The sequence below is a fragment of the Bos taurus genome, chromosome 29 (assembly GCF_002263795.3).
Source record: "Bos taurus isolate L1 Dominette 01449 registration number 42190680 breed Hereford chromosome 29, ARS-UCD2.0, whole genome shotgun sequence".
In the NCBI taxonomy this organism is placed as follows: Eukaryota; Metazoa; Chordata; class Mammalia; order Artiodactyla; family Bovidae; genus Bos; species Bos taurus.
Genome location: NC_037356.1, coordinates 19121988 through 19148040, shown reverse-complemented (window position 1 = coordinate 19148040; position 26053 = coordinate 19121988). Strand labels below are relative to the sequence as shown.

At 38.2% G+C, this 26053-nt stretch overlaps 1 protein-coding gene across 1 annotated transcript in view; it reads right to left on the bottom strand.

The window, feature by feature from the left end:
• Nucleotides 1–19395, bottom strand: part of LOC112444840 (glycerophosphodiester phosphodiesterase domain-containing protein 4-like) — a 115843-nt gene extending 96448 nt beyond the window's left edge. The window contains 4 exon segments of the mRNA XM_024987388.2: nt 4134–4227; nt 13808–13889; nt 13892–13910; nt 19202–19395. Of these exon segments, the coding sequence (XP_024843156.1) occupies nt 4134–4227; nt 13808–13889; nt 13892–13910; nt 19202–19387 (381 nt within the window). The 5' untranslated portion in view covers nt 19388–19395.
• Nucleotides 19396–26053: the final 6658 nt, after the last annotated feature.

Sequence of the window (26053 nt, the reverse complement as noted above, 5' to 3'; positions counted from 1 at the left end):
GACCCCACGGACTGCAGCCTACCAGGCTCCTCCGTCCATGGGATTTTCCAGGCAAGAGTACTGGAGTGGGGTGCCATTGATACATCTGTTCTTTTCAGCATCTAAGAGATTGCCACCCCGTCCCTCTGCCTAAATAGCTCTCCCTCGCCATGCTACTGACCCTTCAAACACAGTTCACATGTCACCTCCTAGTCGTAACTTTCACCAGCAATCCAGAGAGAATTTATTATTATCTTCTCTGGGATTCTGTGACAATCAGTACACTGATATTCCTGAGTTCCTACAATTTTCTTTTCCCTGTGATGGAGCTTATTAGTGGTATTACATAGAGACACGAGTGAGGGAACAGAGGTCAGGAGCCAGCCCTTCCAAGGGTCATTTAAAATTTCTTTTTTGGGACTTCCTTGATGGTCCAGTGGTTTAGAATCTGCCTTGTTATGCAGGGGTTTGATCCCTGGTAGGGGAACTAAGATCCCACACACAGAGGAAAAACTTAGCCACACACCACAGCTAGAGAGTTCATGCACCTCCATGAAAGATCCTGAATGATGAAACTAAGACCCAAAGGCAGCCAAATAAATACATAATTTTTAAAAGCTTTTTTGTTACAACTGTTAAGCATTGTTGTTAACATAGGGTATAAGTCAGTAAATCTAGATTAGATTTGAACTAAATCTAAGTCGTCACCAAGTCAGTGTGGAGACGCAGATTGAAAACTGGAGTCTTCAGATGCTTAGGATATTGAGAATTTGACTGTATAAGGCATTCACCTTTTTTTTCAAAATAATTTTATGGATATGATTTTATTTGTACTTTGGTGGTGGTGGTTTAGTCGCTAAGTCATGCCTGATTCTTGAGACCTCATGGACTGTAGCTCACCAGGCTTCTCTGTCTATTCCATGCAGGAATACTGGAGTGGGTTTGCCATTTCTTTCTCTAGCAGATATTTCAAACCCAGGGATCAAATGTGGGTCTCCTGCATTGCAGGCAGATTCTTTACCAATTGAGCCACCAGGCCATTTACTTGTACTTAATCAAGCTTTATAAAATGTCAATTTATTAACTGTCTCATTTGAAATAAATAATTCTCATGTGAAAGAAGAAACTGAGGCTCAGAAGAGTTATATGACTTGGTCAAGGTTACAAAATAACTTAAAGATAAAGCAGAAATAGAATTCAGGTCTCCTCTGTTGTTGCTACTGTATCCAAAAAGAGGTAGCCTAGAGTACAAGGTTGTTTAAAAAAAAAAAAATGGCTTATTGGACACTGGAAGTCCGTCTTAGAAGTTACCTAAACCATTTTATTTTGATTATGTATGAGTGCAGTACAATTCAGTGGCCAGATTCTTGCCCCAAACACATCATTCATCTGCATTTTCCTCATTAAAAGTAAAAGGTTCTCACTATTTCTCTCTACAGACACCCTCCATGCAATGACTTTCAGAATGATAATACTAGAAATCTGATTTATACCATGTGTCTTAGCATACTTTTCAGGCTTTCTAAAATCTATCACAAGCCTATTGTTTTAGTCAGATACTTCATTTTTCTTCAATATCCTCTACATGCTAACAGTACAATTCTTCCCTCTTATCTAGTCAAACCCCATATATCCCTATCTCTGTCTTGCTGAATCTGTCGTGAAATTCCCATGATCTCGACTTTCTTCCCCACTCCCATAAACACATGTCTAAATCCAACATCCTTTCAAGATGCCCCTCCTGTGCCACCTCTTCCTCGAAGCATCACTTAATCCTCTTGACTGAAGGTCTTCCTTCTTAGAACCCAGAACTTTTTTAGGTCTCTCTAATGACAATTATGGACAAGGCAATGGCACGCCACTCCAGTACCCTTGCCTGGAAACTCCCATGGACAGAGGATCCTGGAAGGCTGCAGTCCATGGGGTCACTAAGGGTCAGACATGACTGAGCAACTTCATTTTCACTTTTCACTTTCATGCATTGGAGAAGGAAATGGCAACCCACTCCAGTATTCTTGCCTGGAGAATCCCAGGGATGGGGGAGCCTGGTGGGCTGCCATCTATGGGGTCACACAGAGTCGGACACAACTGAAGCGACTTAGCAGCAGCAGCAGCAATAATGACCATTATAATGCTCTGTCTGTGTTGGTTATTTTTGTCTATGACTTACTTCCCTAATCGATTCTAAACTCATTGAATTAAGGAGCATTATAACTTTCTCACACCTCTCTATTTGAGGCACCCTGTATGAAAACAAAAATTACACCTCTTTGTTCTCTGTAACCTCAGTACTTATCACTCATATAATGATTAATACATTTTGCTGAAATAAATATTTATGCAAATGGAAACTGATTTAGGGGTTGGGTTCTTTAGTATCAGACAGGCTATCACTGGGGACAAGGAATCATGGAATCAGAGCAAGATACTTGTGTCCTATTTTCAAGTGGGCACTGAAAAATTCCAGTAACCTAAAAGTTAGTCTTCCATAAGCTTTCCACTTCTGCAGGCTCCTCTGCTGCCTGGTCTCAATTTTTTCATACTAGGTGACACTACTATGTCCAGTGTGAATTTCTCACACTACATGACACCACTATGTCAGGAAACAGGCGGTGTCTCTATTGCATAAAGATATTTGCTAAAATGTACTTGGAACCTGACCAGGGGACTAGCTGTTTTTCTGGAACTCTCTTGCTTTTTCCATGATCCAGCAGATGTTGGCAATTTGATCTCTGGTTCCTCTGCCTTTTCTAAAACCAGCTTGAACATCAGGAAGTTCACAGTTCACATATTGCTGAAGCCTGGCTTGGAGAATTTTGAGCATTACTTTACTAGCATGTGAGATGAGTGCAATTGTGCAGTAGTTTGAGCATTCTTTGGCATTGCCTTTCTTTGGGATTGGGATGAAAACTGACCTTTTCCAGTCCTGTGGCCACTGCTGAGTTTTCCAAATTTGCTGGCATATTGAGGGCAGCACTTTCACAGCATCATCTTTCAGGATTTGAAATAGCTCAACTGGAATTCCATCACCTTCACTAGCTTTGTTCGTAGTGATGCTTTCTAAGGCCCACTGGACTTCACATTCCAGGATGTCTGGCTCTAGGTCAGTGATCACACCATTGTGATTATCTGGGTTCATGAAGATCTTTTTTGTACAGTTCTTCTGTGTATTCTTGCCATCTCTTCTTAATATCTTCTGCTTCTGTTAGGTCCATACCATTTCTGTCCTTTATCGAGCCCATCTTTGCATGAAATGTTCCCTTGGTATCTCTAATTTTCTTGAAGAGATCTCTAGTCTCTCCCATTCTGTTGTTTTCCTCTATTTCTTTGCACTGATCACTGAGGAAGGCTGAGCGCCAAAGAATTGATGCTTTTGAGCTGTGGTGTTGGAGAAGACTCTTGAGAGTCCCTTGGACTGCAAAGAGATCCAACCAATCCATTCTGAAGAAGATCAGCCCTGGGATTTCTTTGGAGGGAATGATGCTGAAGCTGAAACTCCAGTACTTTGGCCACCTCATGCGAAGAGCTGACTCATTGGAAAAGACTCTGATGCTGAGAGGGATCGGGGGCAGGAGGAGAAGGGGATGACAGAGGATGAGATGGCTGGATGGCATCACTGACTCGATGGACGTGAGTCTGAGTGAACTCCGGGAGTTGGTGATGGACAGGGAGGTCTGGCGTGCTGCGATTCATGGGGTCGCAAAGAGTCGGACACAACTGAGCAACTGAACTGAACTGAACTGAGTAAACAGGTTTAGCACACTAGGTATTTGTAAGCCACAGAAAGACTGATTCTCAGGAGACAAGCTATGGAATGAGTAGATCAATGTGCAGAAGTACTACTATATGAAAGTATGAACATCTAAAATGACAATACTATGTGATTCAGAAAATAAGCCATGAAACACAGGAAGAGAATAAGGATGTTCTGGCATCCTTACAAAGGGTCAAAGTGGAAAGACACACCCTCTACCAGCACAAGTCTATTCCTCACATCTCTCCTTCCTCCCTAATATTCAAGTAGCTGATTCAAATCTGAACTCTGCCAGGAGCGATCTTATGGCTCCCAGCACCTACTGGGAACCATACTACTGACAGAGCACTTCATGAGGCTACTCAGGAAGGGAGTGGGGAAAATGGGAAACATTACTCACCAGTAGCAATGTTGTGTAGGCAGCCAGGATCCCAAGGAAACTCAGCAAGACAATGGACCAAAAGAACCAGACTCCTGTACCTAGGAAAACAACCCTGCAAAAATGTGTTTCAATTGCTAAAACATAGAAGTTAGTAGTTAGTATCTCTGTCAAGGATAAGGTATAAGACTGGACTAGATGAGGCATAATAAAACAATTTAAAAAATAACATAACATAAAAAAATAAAAAGGGGGATAAGAAGAGGAGCAATTTAGGAACAGATGTGTGAAGATCTTTGGGGATATTTAGTTGAGAAGTTTTAACTTTGTTCGTAGATAATCAGGTACTTTAATGGGGTTCTATACGAGTTGTATGGTTTTTAAATTTATTTAGAATACATACTCAAAAATTACATACTCTTTAAAAAAATATAGAAATTCTGGAATGTCAAAAAAGGAAAAGTCATCCATAAGTTCACTGCTGTCATATAGTTAATACTTTCCATTTCACCAGATTTCTTATCCATATATGTTTTCTTATATAACAGCAAGTCACTATATTAATATCTATATTTGGTGTAAGAGTTTGGACCCCCTTAAAAACAGTTCTGGTCTTTTTTGTCCCTAAAGTAGTCTATGAGATAAAACTGCTAATACATTGATTTGTTAAGTTAAACAATATTATAATTAGTCTAGGTATTATATGTCACAGAATTTAGACTCTTCATTTCAAGATAACAGTAATTATTTCCCCTCCATATGAGACCTAGAGAAATTATATTTTAATGATACAAAATATAGATTACTGAACATATGACTACATTCAATATAAGAAAAATTTCTCTTTGGTCAGGGTTGAGAAAGGACACCAAGAGAAAGAAATAGACAAGCAGCTATCCTAGGCAAGACTGATCCCAGATCGAGACACTCAGAAGAGTACTCTGTAAAATGTGATCTCACAGCAGGAATCAGAAAATGTGTGAATAATGTTAACAAATTAATCTGTTTGTGTGCTTAGTTGCTCAATTGTGTCCAACTCTTTGCACAACTGGACTGAAGTCCCCTGCCAGGCTCCTTTGTCCATGGGGATTCTTAAGGCAAGAATACTAGAGTGGGTTGCCATGCCCTCCTCCAGGGGATCTCCCCAAACCAGGGATCAAACCCAGGTGTCCTGCATTGCAGGTGGATTCTTTACCATCTGAACCACCAGGGAGGCCCATGGATACTAGAGTGGGTAGCCTATCCCTTCTCCAGGGAATCTTCCCAACCCAGGAATTGAACCAGGGTCTCCTGCATTGCAGGCGGATTCTTCATCAGCTGAGATAACAGGAAAGGCCAATAAATTAACCTAATAAAGTCAACTAATATAATAATTTGCAGAAAAAATATAATAGAACAATTAGAAAAGAACCATAAAAAATATATTCAAGATCTCCACAGAATTAAATGACTCATATCCACGTAACAAGAATAGAACATTTAAATGCAAGCAGAGTAATGACCAAATAATGAAATAAAGGAAAAAAAAAAAAAACATGCAGGATAGACATAAAGTGTTAGTCATTCAGTCATGTCCGACTCTTTGTGACCCCATGGACTGCAGCTCCTCTGTCCATGGAATTCTCTAGGCAAGAATACTAGAGTGAGTTGCCATTTCCTTCTCCAGGGGATCTTCCCAATCTAGGGACTGAACCCATGTCTCATGCATTGCAGGCAAATTCTTTACTGTCTGAGCCACCAGGGAATCCCCATAAGCAGTCTAAATGTAGCCAAAGAATTAACTAAATGGCTTATGCAAGTAGTGATATTGACTTTAATTTCCAGGTGAGAAAGAAAAGTTAATTTTAGCCTTTAATTGTGCCTCTATCTTTTCAAACCATTTCTCTAGTCACATCAGATTTTTCCCTCTTTATCAACATAATGGTCTTCTTTTCTATACTCACTCACATGTAAATATTCAAAATTAGTAGAGTTACAAATTCTCCCACCAAACTCAGAAGTTCCCACCCACAGGCTGAGTACTTCTGTCAAAGGAAGAACTATGATATTTTTCTCTCTTTTTCTCTCCCCTTCTTCTACTTTAGGTGATGGTGGTGGGGTAACACAAGGGAGTGAGAACAATGAGAACAGTTTGCTTGGATGACTGTTTATACACATCAGAGGGAATTGAAAAAGCAACTGGGATTATACAGTTACTCAAGACTATACAGTAGTATGAGTATGACATATATATGCAAAGGTATGACAAACCTAGACAATGTGTTGAAAATCAGAGACATCACTCTGCCAACAAACGTCTATATGGTCAAGGCTATGTTCTTCCCAGTGGTCACATACAGTTGTGAGAGCTAGATTATGAGGAAGGCAGAATGCCAAAGAATTGAGGCCTTCAAACTGTGATGCTGGAGAAGACTCCTGAGAGTCCCTTGGACAGCAAGGAGATCAAACCAGTCAATCTTAAAGGAAATCAACCCTGAATATTCATTGGAAAGACTGATGCTGAAGCTGAAGCTCCAGTATTTTAGTCACCTGATGTGAACAGCTGACTTACTAGAAAAGTCCCTGATGCTGGAAAAGATTGAGGGCAGAAGGAGAAGACAGCATCAGAGGATGAGATGGCTGGATGGCATCATCAATGCAATGGATGTGAACTTGGGAAAACTCCAGCAGATTGAGAAGGACAGGGAGGCATGATGTGCTGTAGTCCATGGGGTCCCAAAGAGTTGGACACAACTGGGTGGCTGAACAACAACAACAACAACTTAATACATAAAGTAACTAGAGAAAGAACAAGAAATTTCAGTAATTTCCTTTTACTGAAAATAGTAAAAGGAAAGAAATCATAAAGATCATAATAGAAATAAATGAAATAGAGACAAAGAAAACAATAGCAAAGATCAATGAAACTAAAAGCTGTTTCTTTGAAAAGATAAAATTATAAACATTTAGCCAGACTCATCAAGAAAAATGGGAGAGGACTCAAATCATTCACATTAGAAATGACAAACAAGAAATTAAAACAGACACCACAGAAATACACAGGATCATAAGAGACTATTACAAGCAACTATATGCAAAAAAAAAAAAAAAAAGGACAACCTAGAAGAAATGGACAAATTCTTAGAAAGTTACAACCTTCCAAGACTGAAACAGAAAGAGATAGAAAATATGAAGACCAATCATATGTACTGAAATTGAAAGTGTGATTAAAAGTCTTTCAATAAATAAAAGTCCAGGACCAGATGGCTTCATGGGCAAATTCCATCAAACATTTAGAGAGGAGTTAACATCTATCCTTATGAAACTATTCCAAAGAAATTGCAGAAGAAAGAATATTCCCAAACTTATTCTGTGAGGCCACCAACACTCTGGTACCAAAATCAGACAAAGATATCACAAAAAAGGAAATTATAGGTCAATAACAGTGATTAATATAGATGCAAAAATCCTAAACAAAATTCTAGCAAACTGAAAATAATGAATCGAATTAAAAGAATCGTATACCATCAAGTGGCATTTATCCCAGATATGCAAGGATTCTTCAATATATACAAATACTTCAGTATGATATACCATATCAACAAGTTAAAGAGTAAAAAAATCATAAGATTATCTCAATAGATGCAGAAAAACCATCTGACAAAAACTCAATAGCCATATATGATAAAAAACAAAAAAAAATCCAGAAAGTGGGCAAAGAGGGAACATACATCAATATATTAAAGGCTACATATGGCAAACCCACAGTTAACATCATACTCAACAGCCAAAAGCTGTTTCCTCTAATGTCACAAACAAGACAACAATGTCCACTCTCACCAGCTTTATTCAATTTTGGAAGTCCTGGCCATGGAATTCAGAGGAGATAAAGAAATGCAATAAATTCAACTTGAAAAAGAATAAGTAAAATTGTCACTATTTGCAGATGACATTATACTATACGTAGAAAATCCTAAAGATGCTACCAGAGAGCTACTAGAGCTCATCAATTAATTTGGTACAGTTGCAGAATACAAAATTAATACACAGAATTCTATTACCTTTCTACACATTCAGTTCAGTTCAGTCACTCAGTTGTGTCCGACTCTTTGACAATGAAAATATCAGAAAGAGAAATTTAAGAAACAAACTCATTTATCATAGCATCAAAAGTATAAAATACCTAGGAAAAACCTACCTAAGGAGGCAAAAAACCTGTACTCTAAAAACCATAAGACACTGACGAAAGAAATCAAAGATGGAAAGACAAAACATGTTCTTGGATTGGAAGAATCAATATTGTCAAAATGACTATACACCCAAGGCAACCTACAGATTCAATACAATCCATATCAAAATACCAATGCCATATTTCACAGAACTAGAACAAAAAAATTTAAACTTGTATGGAAACACAAAGACCCTGAATAGCCAAAGCAATCTTTGGAAAGAAAAAGAGCTGGAGGAATTAGGCTTCCTTATTTCACACTATACTACAAAACTACAGTAATCAAAACAGTATGGCACAAAGGTAGAAATACAGATCAATGGAACAGGACAGAAAAACTAGAAGTAAACTCACATACATATGCTCAACTAATGCATGACAAAAGAGGCAAGAATATACAATGGAGAAAATACAGTCTCTTCAATAAATGGTTCTGGGAAAACTAGACAGCTACTTTTAAAAGAATGAGATTAGAACATTCTTTAACACCATACACAAAAATAAAATAAGTAAGAACACTCTTTCACATAAGTTTCAGCAAAATATTTTTTGATACATCTCCTAGAGTAATGGGGAAAAAAAGAAACAAATGGAACCTTTTAAACTCAAAAGCCTTTGCACAGCAAAGGAAACCATTAACAAAATGAAAAGACAACACACATAATGTGAGAAAATATTTGCACATTATCTGACTGACATGATATTAACCTATAAAACAAACAACTCATGCATCTTAATAGGAAACACACAATGAAATAAAAAAGTGGGCAGAAGACCACATTTCTCCAAAGAAGAAATAGAGATGGCCAACAAACACATGAAAAGATGCTCAACACTGCTATTTATTAGAGAAATGCAATTCAAAACTACAATGAGATATCACCTCACACCAGTCAGTATGGCCATCATTTAAAAACATCTGTAGCACTATGTACAATAGCCAAGACATGGAAGAAACCTTAGTGTCCACAGATGACTTAATTTTTTAAATGTGGTATATACTTACACATGCATACCACAGGGAGCATTATTTAGTCATATAAAACATGAAAAATGTCATTTATGACAACAGGGATAGACCCAGTCAGCATTATGCTAGTTGAAATCAGTCAGAGAGAAAAAGATAAATAAGATATGACCTCACTTATACATGAAAGATAAAAACAAACCAACCAAACTAACTCATAGACACAGAGAACAGATTGGTGGTTGCCAGAGGACAGGGGTGAGAGGTGGACAAATGAGTGAAGATGGATAAAAAGCTGTAAACTTCCAATTATAAAATAAACATGCCCTGGGGATAAAATGCATACAGCATGGTAACTATAGTTACAAATGCAGTATTGTATATTTGAAAGTTGCTAAAAGAAAGTTTCTTAAAAATTCTCATCACACACAAAATCTGAAATTATGTGTGATGAAGAATATTAACCAGACTTACTATGGTGATCATTCCACAATATAAAGAAATAGCAAATCATTATGCTATAATATATACTTAACAGAAATGTAACATTATATTTCAATTACATCTCAATGTAAAGTTATTTAAAACTGAGGGAAATTTTATAAAGAAATGAAACATTTCTTATTTCCAATATTGTGGAGAAACTTAGAACTTAACTCTAAATAAAGAATGCATATAAATGAGAAAATTAGATTCCACAAGATAAATATATTCAAACAGAGAGAACTAAAAAGAAAATAAGTTACTAAATAAACAAGTTTTGATACCTGGTAAATAATTAAAATAAAACAAATTTCATCTATAAAATTAATAAAAACAATTAAAAATTAGAATACTCAATGCTGTCAATGGAGGGTTAAAACAGAAAGTCAAATACCTCTATTGTGAATGGAAACTGTACTATCTTTTGAGAAATACTTTGGTAATAGACACAATGAGTTTTACTAGTGTTTATTCTTCGTGACTGAATAATGCCACTTGTGGGAATTTCCTGTAAGACCGTAAGTCAGAACACAAAGATTTCTCTTCACTCTTATTTTACAAAAACAGAAAATTAATCATAAAGCCTAACAATAAAAAGTGGTTAAGTAAGCACACTATACTACCTTCATATCAGGAAATACTTTAAAACCATTTAAAGTGATTATCATTAAGAGTTTTAATAATTTGTCAAAATGTGTACAACTATTTTAAATGAGAGAAAAAATAAAAATTATATATATAGTATGAACATAATATAAAAACAGGCACAGGAAAAAAGACTGGGAAGTATACCAAGTGATTGCTACTCAAGAATAAGATGATATTATCTACTTTTCTACATTTCTTAATGTTTAAAATAACAAACCATACTTTACTTCTACGAAGGAAAAAATAAACTATACTACATTTCTTTTGGTTTTGTTTTGTTTTGTTTTTTTTAATTTTATTTTATTTTTAAACTTTACATAATTGTATTAGTTTTGCCAAATATCAAAATGAATCCATCACAGGTATACATGTGCTCCCCATCCTGAACCCTCCTCCCTCCCCATACCATCCCTCTGGGTCGTCCCAGTGCACTAGCCCCAAGTATCCAGTATCGTGCATCGAACCTGGACTGGCATCTTGTTTCATACATGATATTTTACATGTTTCAATGCCATTCTCCCAAATCTTCCCACCCTCTCCCTCTCCCACAGATTCCATAAGACTGTTCCATACATCAGCGTCACTTTTGCTGTCTCGTACACAGGGTTATTGTTAGCATCTTTCTAAATTCCATATATATGGGTCAGTATACTGTATTGGTGTTTTTCCTTCTGGCTTACTTCACTCTGTATAATAGGCTCCAGTTTCATCCACCTCATTAGAACTGATTCAAATGTATTCTTTTTAATGGCTGAGTAATACTCCATTGTGTATATGTACCACCGCTCTCTTATCCATTCATCTGCTGATGGACATCTAGGTTGCTTCCATGTCCTAGCTATTATAAACAGTGCTGCGATGAACATTGGGGTACATGTGTCTCTTTCCCTTCTGGTTTCCTCAGTGTGTATGCCCAGCAGTGGGATTGCTGGATCATAAGGCAGTTCTATTTCCAGTTTTTTAAGGAATCTCCACACTGTTCTCCATAGTGGCTGTACTAGTTTGCATTCCCACCAACAGTGTAAGAGGGTTCCCTTTTCTCCACACCCTCTCCAACATTTATTATTTGTAGACTTTTGGATCGCAGCCATTCTGACTGGTGTGAAATGGTACCTCATAGTGGTCTTGATTTGCATTTCTCTGATAATGAGTGATGTTGAGCATCTTTTCATGTGTTTGTTAGCCATCTGTATGTCTTCTTTGGAGAAATGTCTATTTAGTTCTTTGGCCCATTTTTTGATTGGGTCATTTATTTTTCTGGAGTTGAGCTGGAGGAGTTGCTTGTATATTTTTGAGATTAGTTGTTTGTCAGTTGCTTCTTTTGCTATTATTTTCTCCCATTCTGAAGGCTGTCTTTTCACCTTGCTGATAGTTTCCTTTGATGTGCAGAAGCTTTTAAGGTTAATTAGGTCCCATTTGTTTATTTTTGCTTTTATTTCCGATATTCTGGGAGGTGGGTCATAGAGGATCCTGCTGTGATGTATGTCAGAGAGTGTTTTGCCTATGTTCTCCTCTAGGAGTTTTATAGTTTCTGGTCTTATGTTTAGATCTTTAATCCATTTTGAGTTTATTTTTGTGTATGGTGTTAGAAAGTGCTCTAGTTTCATTCTTTTACAAGTGGTTGACCAGATTTCCCAGCACCACTTGTTAAAGAGATTGTCTTTAATCCATTGTATATTCTTGCCTCCTTTGTCAAAGATAAGGTGTCCATATGTGCGTGGATTTATCTCTGGGCTTTCTATTTTGTTCCATTGATCTATATTTCTGTCTTTGTGCCAGTACCATACTGTCTTGATAACTGTGGCTTTGTAGTAGAGCCTGAAGTCAGGTAGGTTGATTCCTCCAGTTCCATTCTTCTTTCTCAAGATCGCTTTGGCTATTCGAGGTTTTTTGTATTCCCATACAAATTGTGAAATTATTTGTTCTAGCTCTGTGAAGAATACTGTTGGTAGCTTGATAGGGATTGCATTGAATCTATAGATTGCTTTGGGTAGTATACTCATTTTCACTATATTGATTCTTCCAATCCATGAACATGGTATATTTCTCCATCTATTAGTGTCCTCTTTGATTTCTTTCACCAGTGTTTTATAGTTTTCTATATATAGGTCTTTAGTTTCTTTAGGTAGATATATTCCTAAGTATTTTATTCTTTTCGTTGCAATGGTGAATGGAATTGTTTCCTTAATTTCTCTTTCTGTTTTCTCATTATTAGTGTATAGGAATGCAAGGGATTTCTGTGTGTTGATTTTATATCCTGCAACTTTACTATAGTCATTGATTAGTTCTAGTAATTTTCTGGTGGAGTCTTTAGGGTTTTCTATGTGGAGGATCTTGTCATCTGCAAATAGTGAGAGTTGTTTTATCAATGGTGCTGTATAGAAGGAGAAGTTTTGAAACTAATGTAAAAATAAGACCGATAACTGGAAGCAGGAGGCTTAAGTCCAAACCCTGACTCCAGGGAACTCCTGACTCCAAGGAACATTAATTGACAGGAGCTCATCAAATGCCTCCAAACCGACACTGAAACCAAGCACCACACAAGGGCTAACAAGTTCCAGGGCAAGACATACCAAGCAAATTCTCCAGCAACAAAGGAGCACAGCCCTGAGCTTCAAGATACAAGCTGCCCAAAGTCACCCCAAAACCATAGACATCTCATAACTCATTACTGGACACCTACCAGAACACCGACACAAGCTTCCCTAACCAGGAAACCTTGACAAGCCACCTGTACAAACCCACACACAGCGAGGAAAAGCCAAAATAAAGAGAACTCCACAAACTGCCAGAATATACTACATTTTTTAAAAGCCTCACACTCAAAGATACCCCTTTTCCCCTCAAAGACCAACTAATGGGTACGCTGTACCAGTCAGGCCAGAAAAACTGGAAGAGCCAGGAGCAGTCCAGAGTAGGAACTGGGCTCCAAATGTGCTGAGATTGGACATTGTTTCTGTCTCTAGAGTCTTAGGAAACCCAGTGGGGACAGAAGGAAGAAGTAGAGGCTGGAGGTGAGGCAGAGACATCAGGGTTCATGGACCAAGATCATGAAGACTAACTGGTGTAAGCATCAGTGAACACAGGCAAAAGAGGCTGAGGAACAAGGGAGTCATCTGAATAGAAGGACTGGAAGCACAAAGAAATCTCCCTCTGAGCCAGATTTGGTCTAAGAGTGAGACTGAGCAGGGAAGGGAGGTATAGCAGCTGAGGGTGCTGAGCATGCTTACGCTTCCCCAGAGTCAGGCCTCCCATCCACCAGCTGCAAAACTACAACTTTGTCCACCCTCCCTCTTATGTCACCAGATTTTTTCAGTCTGAAGTAAGACCCATGTGGTAATTATACCAAAGAGCCCTTACACAAATGAAAATACAAAAAGTGAAACTCACCAGTCAAAGCCATTGAATTCATTTGAAGTTTCTATCCATGTGAAAAGTAAAAGCGTAGACAAGCAAAATGACACAATCAACCAAGGTAAAATAATCGCTCTCTCTGGGAAGAGAAAAAAGGAGGTCTCAATTAGCTCCATTTATCCGTGGTACCTCAGCAACATCTGTTTATATTCCCCAAAGGTCTATATAGTTACAGTGAAGCATTACCCTCCTCAGGCTGGAGAGACCACTGTATTCTTTTACCCTAATGGAATTTTGTGAAGCCTATTTATAACATTATAATCATAAGGGATTTGGTTTAGGTCTACCTTAATGACTTAGTGGTTTTCCCTACTTTCTTCAATTTAAGTCTGAATTTTGCAATAAGGAGTTCATGATCTGAACCACAGTCAGTTCCTGGTCCTGTTTTTGCTGACTGTATAGAGTTTCTCCATCTTTGGCTGCAAAGAATATAATCAATCTGATTTCAGTATTGAGCATCTGGTGAAGTTCATGTGTAGAGTCGTCTCTTGTGTTGTTGGAAGAGGGTGTTTGCTATGACATGTGCATTATCTTGGCAAAACTGTTAGCCTTTGCCCTGCTTCATTTTGAACTTCAAGGCCAAACTTGTCAGTTACTCCAGGTATATCTTGACTTCCTACTTTTGCATTCCAGTTCCCTATGATAAAAAGGACACCTTTTTTTGCTGTTAGTTCTAGGTCTTGTAGGTCTTCATAAAACTGTTCAGCTTCTTCAGCATTAGTGGTTGGGGCATGGACTTGAATTAGTGAGATACTGAATGGTTTGCCTCGGAAACAAACAGAGGTCAATCTGTCATTTTTGAACCTGTACCAAAGTACTGGATTTTGGAATCTTTTGTTGACTATGAGGGGGTGACTCCATTTCTTCTAAGGGATTGTTGCCCACAGTAGTAGATATAATGGTCACCTGAATTAAATTTGCCCATTCCAGTCCATTTTAGTTCACTGATTCCTAAAATGTCGATGTTCACTCTTGCCATCTCCTGTTTGCTGCTGCTGCTGCTAAGTCGCTTCAGTCGTGTCCGGCCCTGTGCAACCCCATAGACGGCAGCCCACCAGGCTCCCCCATCCCTGGGATTCTCCAGGCAAGAATACTGGAGTGGACTGCCATTTCCTTCTCCAATGCATGAAAGTGGAAAGTGAAAGTGAAGTCACTCAGTCGTGTCCGACTTAGTGACCCCATGGACTGCAGCCTACCAGGCCCTCCATCCATGGGATTTTCCAGGCAAGAGCACTTCCAATTTACCTTGATTTATGGGCTGAATACTCCAGGTTCCTATGCAATATTGTTCTTTACAGCATCAGACTTTATTTTCACCACCAGACACATCCACAACAGGGTGTTATTTCCACTTTGGCTCCATCTCTTCATTCTTTCTGGAGTTATTTCTCCACTCTTCTCCAGTAGCATATTGGGCACTTACCAACCTGGGGAGTTCATTTTTCAGTGTCATATATTTTTGCCTTTTCACATTGTTCATGGGGTTCTCAAGGCAAGAATACTGAAGTGGTTTACCATTCCCTTCTCCAGTGGACCACATTCTGTCAGAACTCCCCACCATGGCCCATCTGTCTTGCATGGCCATACATAGCATGGCTCATAGTTTTATTGAGTTAGAAATGTGACCCATGTGATCTGCTTGGTTAGTTCTCTGGGATTGTGGTTTTCATTCTATCTGCTCTCTGATGGGTGAGGAAAAGAGGATTGTGGAAGCTTCCTGATGGGAGGGACTTGCTGTAGTTCTTCAGAGTGCCTGAAGAACTATGGATGGAGGTACAGGAGGCAGTTATCAAAAACATCCCCAGGAAGAAGAAATGCAAAAAGACAAAATGGTTGTCTGAGGAGGACTTAAAATAGCTGAGAAAAGAAGAGAAGTGAAAGACAAAGGAGAAAAGGAAAGATATACCCATCTGAATGCAGAGTTCCAAAGAACAGCAAGGAGAGATAAGAAAGCCTTCCTAAGTGATCAATGTAAAAAAATAGAAGAAAAAATATAATGGTAAAGACTAGAGTCTCAAAGTTCTAATGAGGTGGATGAAACTGGAGCCTATTATACAGAGTGAAGTAAGCCAGAAAGAAAAATACCAATACCATATACTAACGCATATATATGGAATTTAGAAAGATGGTAACGACAACCCTGTATGTGAGACACAGATGTATAGAACAGTCTTTCGGACTCTGTGGGAGAGAGAGGGGGTATGATTTGGGAGAATGGCATTAAAACATGTATAATATCATCTAAGAAACGAATCGCCAGTCCAGGTTTGATGCAGGATACAGGAAGCTTGGGGCTGGTGCACTGGGATGACCCAGAGGGATGGTATGGGGAGGAAGGGGGGTTCAGGATGGGGAACACGTGTACACCCATGGTGGATGCATGTTGATGTATGGCAAAACCAATACAATATTGTAAAGTAAAAATAATAATAATGATAATATATATATATTTAAATAAAAAAGAAAGTGATGAGGAAAAAAAAGAAAAAAAGAAAATTAAAAATACAAAGGGAACATTTCATGTAAAGATGGGCACAATAAAGGACAGAAATGGGATGGACCTAAAAGAAGCAGAAGATATAAAGAAGACGTGGCAAGAATACACAGAAGAACTACATTAAAAAGACCTTCATGACCCAGATAAACACAATGCTGTGATCATTCACCTAGACCCAGACATCCTGGAAGTCAAGTGAGCCTTAGGAAACATCACTACAAACAAAGCTAGTGGAGTTGATGGAATTCCAGCTAAGCTATTTCAAATCCTAAAACCTGATGCTGTTAAAGTGCTGTACTCAATATGCCAGCAAATCTGGAAAACTCATCAGTGGCCACAGGACTGGAAAAGGTCAGTTTTCATTCCAATCCCAAAGAAAGGCAATGCCAAAGAATGTTCAAACTACTGCACAATGGCACTCATTCCACACTCTAGTAAAGTAACGCTCAAAATTCTCCAAACTAGGCTTCAACAGTATGTGAACCAAGAATTTCCAGATGTTCAAGCTGGATTTAGAAAAGGCAGAGGAACCAGAGGTCAACATGTCAAAATCTGTGAGATCATTGAAAAAGCAATAGAATTCCAGAAAAAAAAAATCTGCTTTCTGCTTCATTGCCTATGCTAAACCTTTGAGTATACAGATCACAAGAAACTGTGGAAAATTCTTAAAGAGTTAGGAATACCAGACCACTTTACCCGCCTCGAGACCTGTATGCAGGTCAAAAAAAAAAAAAAAAAAAACCAGTTAAAACCAAACATGGAACAATGGACTGGTTCCAAATTGGGAATGGAGTACATCAAACCTGTATATTGTCACCCTGCTTATTTAACTTATATGCAGAGTACATCATGAGAAATGCCGGGCTGGATGAAGCACAAGCTGGAATCAAGATTGCCTGGAGAAATATCAATAACCTCAGATATGCAGATGACACCACCCTTATGGCAATAAGCAAAGCGGAACTAAAGAGCCTCTTGATGAAGGTGAAAGAGGAGAGTGAAAAAGCTGGCTTAACACTCAACACTGAAAAAACTAAGATCATATCACCTGATCCCATCACTTAATGGCAAGTAGATGGGAAAACAATGGAAACAGTGAGAGGTTTTATCTTTTTGGGCTCCAAAATCACTGCAGATGGTGACTTCAGCCATGAAATTAAGACACTTGCTCCTTGGAAGAAAAGCTATGACCAACATAGACAACATATTAAAAAGCAGAGACATTACTTTGCCAACAAAGGTCCATCTGTCAAAGCTATATTTCCAGTAGTCATGTATGAATGTGAGAGTTGGACTATAAAGAAAGCTGAGAGCCAAAGACTTGATGCTTTTGAACTGTGGTGTTGGAGAAGATTTTGAGAGGCCCTTGGACTACAAGGAGATCCAACCAGTCCATCCTAAAGGAAATCAGTACTGAATATTATTGGGAGGACTGATGCTGAAGCTCAAACTCCAATACTTTGGCCATGTGAAGTGAAGAACTGACTCATTTGAAAAGACCTGATGCTGGAAAAGTTTGAAGGCGGGAGGAGAAGGGGACGACAGAGGATGAGATGGTTGGATGGCATCACTGACTCCATGGACATGAGTTTGAGTAAACTCTGGGAGCTGGTGATGGACAGGGAGACCTGGTGTGCTGCAGTCCATGGGGTCACTAAGAGTCAGACATGACTGAGAGATTGAACTGAACTGATACTCTCTACACAAAACATGTGTGCCCTTCTAAAAACATATATCAGATAAAGTCAATCCCCTGCTCACAACTCTTCCAGAACTTTCTACTATACAAGAATATCACCCAAACTACCTGCCATGGCCCAAAGATTCTACATGGTCAAGCCTTGCCCATTCCTGACCTCCACTCATTCTACCAACTGATGCTATTTCTGAACTCCAGCCACACTGGTTTTCTTTCTGTATCTAGAACATGACCAAATCTGTTCCTACCTCAAGAGTTTCACACTTACTGGTTCCTCTGCCTGAAATATTTTTGCCCCTATGCACATACATAGCTGGCCCCTGTGTCTTCTTAACAGACTGCTCAGATAACATTGTCTCAAAGCAGTCTTCTATAACCACGTTCCCATTGCATAACACATTTTCCTATGTATTACCTTCAGAGCTCTTCTCTGTAGCCAAAGCCATCTTTCTTCACTGCCGTTTACTACCTAACCCATCCTACTAGATTGTGAGGTGCAGGAGGGTTAGAAGCCTTAATGGTCTTATTCATTGTGGCACACATTCAATAAAGCTGATGAATAAATCCATTTTATTTTGATTTTATTTATTTATTTATTATTTATTTTTGCTGCCATTCACTCAAAAATGTTCAAAGCCTCCACTCTGTTATCAGGATAAATTTCAAGTATTTTAGTTTGACATAAAGGTACTTCATAATTTGGTTAACACATTTTTTCCATCCAATCACTTATTGTTTATTGCCATGTATGCATAAATTCAACAATGGAAATTCTTTTTTCACCAAACACACTACTGTGTTTCTCAATATCTTAAAAATCTCTAGGGACTCTTTACTGCTTACATGGCAGAAATCAAATTCTTAAAACCACACAACATCTGTCCTGCCTCCATCTCTAGCTTCAGTTCGCACCACTTCTCCCTTCTTATCCTCTGTTCCACCTAAAATACACCTTATACTAAACCCTTTGACTCCTCCTCCAATACCATTTCTTCTGCCATTCTCTATTCTTTAGCTATCCAATTCTGATCACCTTTAACCTTCTAAATAAAGTTATTTTTGATCCATTACACATGATGTATGTAGGCACACACACACACACACACACAATTATAGCACTTCTCTCAAGGCAAAAGAAAGTGTGGTCAGTCTCCCCCCGCCTAACTCTCTGTACCAAAGAGCAGCAGCAGAGTGGTCGTCTAGCTTTCTTCTCCTGTTTGGCTTCCCAGTTGCAGCCATAGCAGCCATTAAGGAAAGTCATATAGCATTCATAGTTGAAGTTGCGTTTAATCCATGAATTAAAGTTTTTCAATCTTCCTGTCTCCTCATTCTCAGTCTCAGTCCTGTCAATGTCATCCATGGTTCACCCTTTTGCTGGAATGGTAAATAAAACAGTCAGAATCCGGTAGCTCCTTCAAACATTTCCTACCCTACAATTCTACAGAATATTCTATCAACAATAGATAGGTCTTTCAAAAGTTCTATCTTGGAAGATGAACTGGATTTGGTGTAGAAGAATAGAGCTCCACCCTCTCTTTCCCATGAACTAGTTTAGTGCTTATTGCAGACATTACACTATTCAATGTTTAATTTTCTTACCTCTAAAATGGTACCATACTCTCTGCCCTAGCCAACTAATAGATGTTGAAAACATCAAGTCAGATAATAGATATGACTGTGTTTTTAAGACTGTAGTGTGGTCTTGAAGTAGCTTTAGAACTTAGAGGCATGGGTGAAGTATATGAAAAAATACAATCCTTGGCTAATGAGTTACTCAGACACACACATGCCTTCCCATTGTCATTCTCTTCTCTCACATATGGCTTTTTGAGAGTCTCAATCAAAAATGATGGACAATTCAGAACAGCAATGGCTGAAATTAGACAAGTTTATTTTTGCTTTTGCCAATAAAAATTGCCCCAAAATGGTATAAACAAATAATTTGGTATGTGACTTCCCAGTGTCATTAAAACTGAGACACCTTCCAGTCTGCTCTTCCATTACAGCACATGGCTCCTTCTCAGGGTACAAACTGGAAGCTCAAACTATAACTATCACTTCAAATACCAACTAGCAGCAAGGAAGGAAGAACAAAGAAGGGTGCTCCCCTTTAAGGATATTTCAAGAAATTGGACATGACATTTCATTAACAGGTGTTTTCAATATTGTAAAGTAATTAGCCTCTAATTAAAATAAATAAATTTAAATTTTTAAAAAGGAAAAACAGATATTGAAAGATATCTAGTTGTCACTACCACATTTTCTCGTCCCCCTGTGACAGGATAAAATTCTCAGAACTTCCAGAGAATGTGTGGAATTGGGGGAAGAAAGAAAAAATTAAATCAAATGACAAAAAATCTTAGAGTTGATCCCAGATGACAGTCTTTGCCCCTGAAAACTTTGTTATGCTCCATTTTGTTTTTTGTGAAAGACACTCTAATGTAGCTAAGAACACAGCGTCTGAATGCTCACATCTGGCCAAAATGGAATAATAAAGGCTAGAGTAAATTGCCCACATTAAATGATTTAAAAACTGCAAAATATGAAATAGGTTTCAGACAGCATACAATAAGCAGTGAAGGAGAGCAATCCTCGATAGAAGGAAGACAAAGGAAGTGAATGTTATGAATGCCTCACTTAAAATCTCACTTTCTAGGGTAAAGCGCTAGGTGTGGGTCTGTAGTAGAGCCTGGCAGTATCCCAGACTGAACAAAAATAAACAGGAGTTGAGGGAGACTAGTGTTCCCCTGTGTCTCTCCTGTGTTTCTCAATTGAATACTAATCAATACATGCTTTAAAAGAACTTATCTGAGAGTAGGGAGCGAACCACACAAAAAAAGTGTGAGTCAATTTCCAGGGCTCATAAAAGGCTGGGGATAGTTTCCACCAAAGCAGAAAAACCTTGCATGCGGCAACAGGTAGCATAGTTAGAAGGGCATTTCCTCAGTAGTGCAAAAAAATAAAAATAAAAAAGGCCTACATTAAAGGCTGCTATGGTCTGGCCAAACAAACTTAAAGGTGAGCCTCAAAATAGTGGAGCAACATCTTTAAAGAACTGAAGAAATAAAGAAACAAATATGTTAACCTAGAATTCGACACACAACAATGAAAGTCATAAAAAAAAGAAAGAAGTGAAATAAAGACCCTTTCAGATATTAAAAACTGGAGAATTAATCAACAGGTGACTTCTACTATGAGAAATGTTAAAGAAGGTCTGTTGATAAGAAGGGAAAAGTGCCAGGTTGAGAATGGACACCTCAATAAAGGAATGAAGTACAATGGAAATAGTAAATATATGTGTGGGTGTAAATATGTGTACACTCCATGGACTGTAGCCTGCCAGGCTCCTCTGCCCATAGAACTCTCCAGGCCAGAATACTAGAGTGGGTAGCCGTTTCCTTCTCCAGGGGATCTTCCCAACCCAGGGATTGAACCCAGGTCTTCCACATTGCAGGCAAATTCTTTACCATCTGAGCCACCAGGGAAGCCCATAGGTATAAAAGAATGTTCTTATTTATAAAATCACTTTAGAAGATAACTGAATATTTAAAGACAAAATCATAATCATGATGACTGCAACTTATCACAGCTGTAATCAAAGACCAAATTTGCCTGTTACTTCAGGTATCTCTTGACTTCCTACTTTTACATTCCAGTCCCCTATGATGAAAAGGACATCTTTCTGGGTGTTAGTTCTAAAAGGTCTTGTAGGTCTTCATAGAACTGTTCATCTTCAGCTTTTTCAGCATTACTGACTGGGGCACAGACTTGGATTACTGTAATATTGAATGACTTGCCTTGGAAATGAACAGAGATCATTCTGTCATTTTTGAGATTGCATCCAAGTACTGCACTTCGGACTCTCTTGTTGACTATGAGGGCTACTCCATTTCTTCTAAGGGATTCCTGCCCACAGTAGTAGACATGATGGTCATCTGAGTTAAATTCACCCATTCCAGTCCATTTTAGTTAGCCGATTCCTAAAATGTCGATGTTCCCTCTTGCCATCTCCTGTTTGACCACTTCCAATTTACCTTGATTCATGGACCTAACATTCCAGGTTCCTATGCAATACTGCTCTTTACAGCATCAGACTTTACTTCCATCACCAGTCACATCCACAGCTGGGTGTTGTTTCTGCTCTGGCTCCATCTCTTCATTCTTTCTGGAGTTATTTCTCCACTCTTCTCCAGTAGCATATTGGTCATTTACACACCTGAGGAGTTCATCTTTCAGTATCCTATCTTTTTGCCTTTTCATACTGTTCATTGGGTTCTCAAGGCAAGAATACTGAAGTGGTTTGCCATTCCCTTCTCCAGTGGACCATGTTTTGTCAGAACTGTCCACCATGGCCCATCCATCTTGGGTGGACCTACACGGTATGGCTATGCTGCTGCTGCTGCTAAGTCGCTTCAGTCGTGTCCGACTCTGTGCGACCCCATAGACGGCAGCCCACCAGACTCCCCCATCCCTGGGATTCTCCAGGCAAGAATATTGGAGTGGGTTGCCATTTCCTTCTCTCAGTATGGCTATACTTCAGTATAAAATTAAAAGTTAGAAAAAAAAAAAACCTAAAAAACAAAAAGTCAGCCCTCAGAGTGGGAGAATGTGCTTGCAAATGAAGCTACTGATAAGGAGATTAATCTCCAAAATACACAAACAGCTCATGCAGCTCAAAAATAAAATGTAAAAGAATCAAAAAATGGGAAGAAGACCTACATAGACATTTCTCCAAAGAAGACACAAAGATGGCCAAGAGACACCTGAAAAGGTACTCAACATCACTAATTATTAGATAAATGCAAATCAAAATTACAATGAAGTAATTGTAATTACTTCTCTTGTGGCTCAGCTGGTAAAGAATCTGCCTGCAATGCAAGAGACATGGGTTCAATCCCTGGGTTGGGAAGATCCCCTGGGGAAGGGAAAGGCTGCCCACTCCAGTATTCTGACCTGGAGAATTCCATGGACTGTATAGTTTATGGAGTCACAAAGAGTTGGACACGACTGAGCTACTTTCACTTCACTTCTTCTTCACCACCTCACAGCAGTCAGAATAGCCATCGTCAAAATATCTACAATCAATCAATGCTGGGGAGGGTGTGGAGAAAATGAAACCCTCCCACAATGTGGAAATGTAAATTGGTTTAGCCATTATGCAGAACAGTATAGAGGTTCCTTAAAAAGCTAAAATAGAGCTATCATATGATGCAGCAACACCCTTCCTGGGCACGTATCTGGAAAAAACTGTAATTTGAGAAGAAATATGAACCCCAAAGTTCATTGCAGCAGTATTTACAATAGCCAGGACATTTAAGCAGCCTAAATGTCCGCTGACAAAGGAACTGATAAACAAGATGTGATATATATATATATATATATATATATATATATATACACACACACACACACATATACACACACACAATGTATATGGAATGGACGGAGAAGGCAATGGCACCCCACTCCAGTATTCTTGCCTGGAAAATCCATGGACAGAGGAGCCTGGTAGGCTGAAGTCCATGGAGTCGCAAAGAGTCGGACACGACTGAGCGACTTCACTTTCACTTTTCTCTTTCATGCATTGGAGAAGGAAATGGCAACCCACTCCAGTATTCTTGCCTGGAGAATCCCAGGGATGGCGGAGCCTAGTGGGCTGCCATCTATGGGGTCACACAGAGTTGGACACGACTGAAGTGACTTAGCATTAGCATATGGAATGGAATGGAAACTTTGTTATTTAGTCACTGGGTCATGTCCAACTCTGGTAGCCTTGTGGACTGTAGCTGGCCAGGCTCCTCTGTCCATGAGATTTTGCAAGCAAGAATACTGGAGGGGGCTGCAGTTTCCTTCTCCAGGAGATCTTCCTAACACTGTGATCAAACCCATGTCTCCTGCATCGGCAGGTGTATTCTAATGGAATATTCGCCTTTTAAAAAATAAGGAAAAATTGTAAAATATGTGTAATTCAAGCTACTAGAAATAATAAGGGAAATATTTCAGCATATAGGAAAGTAAGCTATGTGTTTTCAGTGCAAGAAAGTATGAAAAACAGAAATACATTTTGTTAAGGGAAAACAAAGTTATTTTGTCCTAATCTTGGTTATTTCTAAATGGGAGTGAAAATAAAGGATAAGCTAATATGGATACACTGGAGAAGGAAATGGCAGCCCACTCCAGTATTCTTGCCTGGAAAATCCCATAGACAAAGGATCCTGGCAGGCTACAATCCATGGGATCACAAAAGAGTTGGACATGACTTAGCGACTAAACAACAATATGCATACATAAAATTGCAGATAGTTTATGGAAAAGGAACCCTGAGAAAAGAGTTTTGCACGTGGTCAGGAATGGTTAGGATTAGACTGGATTGTAATTAGGTAAATGAATCTAATTAGGGACTTTGATATTAAAAATAAATGTAAGACTGAAGTTTGATGTTCTCTCTGTTAAGAGAATCCAGTTTTCTTGGAATAGTGAGTTGTTTTGGATTACAGACTTTACATTTCTTACCTATTAAGTGATCTGTTGTAACTGTCTCTATTTGCCTTTGAAAGAACACTAGAGTGGGTTGCTGTTTCCTTCTCCATAGTAAAACTTAGGTTAAGTGAATAACTTGTGCTTTACAGTCCCCTTAAAACACTATCTGACCAAGTATTTTGAAACTTTTTTAATATTTCTGACAAAATTCCAAGGATCAAATTCTAACTAAAGTTTTTTTGGATCTTGAGTTAACTTTGGGATGTTTCAGAGGGGCCCTGAAGCATCTCAGTGAGAAATATTAAACTAATTAGAATTACTTTTAAACTACATGAAAAGTATTAGAAAATGAGTGGTGATAAATCTCAAGTTATACTGTATGGGTAACTGTCATTAATATAAATGTCCTAGAAATCATATGAAATTTCTACAAATTGGCTATGTCCTAGTATAATAATACCAGTCATAATTCTAGCTACTATCATCACACATTGTATGTCACCTTGGTAATCATGTTTCTTTGTCAGTTGCATTGTGGTCAGATATTTAATCAAGACTTTTAAGTTTTATTTGTCATTCAAAGAGATTTATTGTTTCACTCTGATGCTTTTTGCAAAAGGGGCTTCATTAATTTAAAAAAAAAAGATTCATAGAAAGGAATTTTGACAAGTACAGGTTTCTGAAAACATTCAGATCAGACTACTCAACTGAGTAAGAAATTACAGAACTCTAATGGAAACACTGATGGAACCCTGATGGTTTCTTCAAACTGTTAACAAAATATTAAGATCAAGGATTACTATGTAGGACAGATGAATATAAATAGGATGATTATAACTGATGAATATAATTATGTTTTATAGTTTTTATCTGAAATATTACTGACTTTTAATCTGTGATTTCCAGATATGGGGAAAGCTTTCCTCTTAAGCTAATTATGACATATAGTAACCTGGTAGGTTATATCTTTGTAAATAAAATTGAAACATTTATCTCTTTATCCAAGCCCTTCACAATTGGAAACTCAGTATTTTTACTTTCATGGAAATATAGCTACTTGCATGAGTTTACTAAGAATTTGTTCTCCTTATAACAGAATACAGTAATGATTGCTATATTACCATGTCTTTAAGTGGAATGTCCTATTTGGAAAATACATAAGATCAAATATGACCTGACAGTATCAAAGAACTAAAGTGGACTTTATGGAACCATAAAGTCCCTTGAAAAAAACAATTGTGGTTCAGTAACAAAATCTTATGGGTAAACCTCCTGGCTACAGTACAATCAAGCCAAAAATCAATCAGAAAATAACTAGAAAAACTCACATTTGAGAATGAAACACTGTATTCATTAAAAAAAAAAAGAGTCAAAGGAAAATAATTACAATTAAATGAGAAAAAAATTTTAATTGGTTGATGTTGAAATTGCAATATGAATTGTAATACAGATATTGCAAATATTGGTCAAGGAAAGACATTGTGAACAAAAGTTATGTGACTGGAAGGAAGGTATACTGCTTGAATACTGAATAAAAGAAAGCATT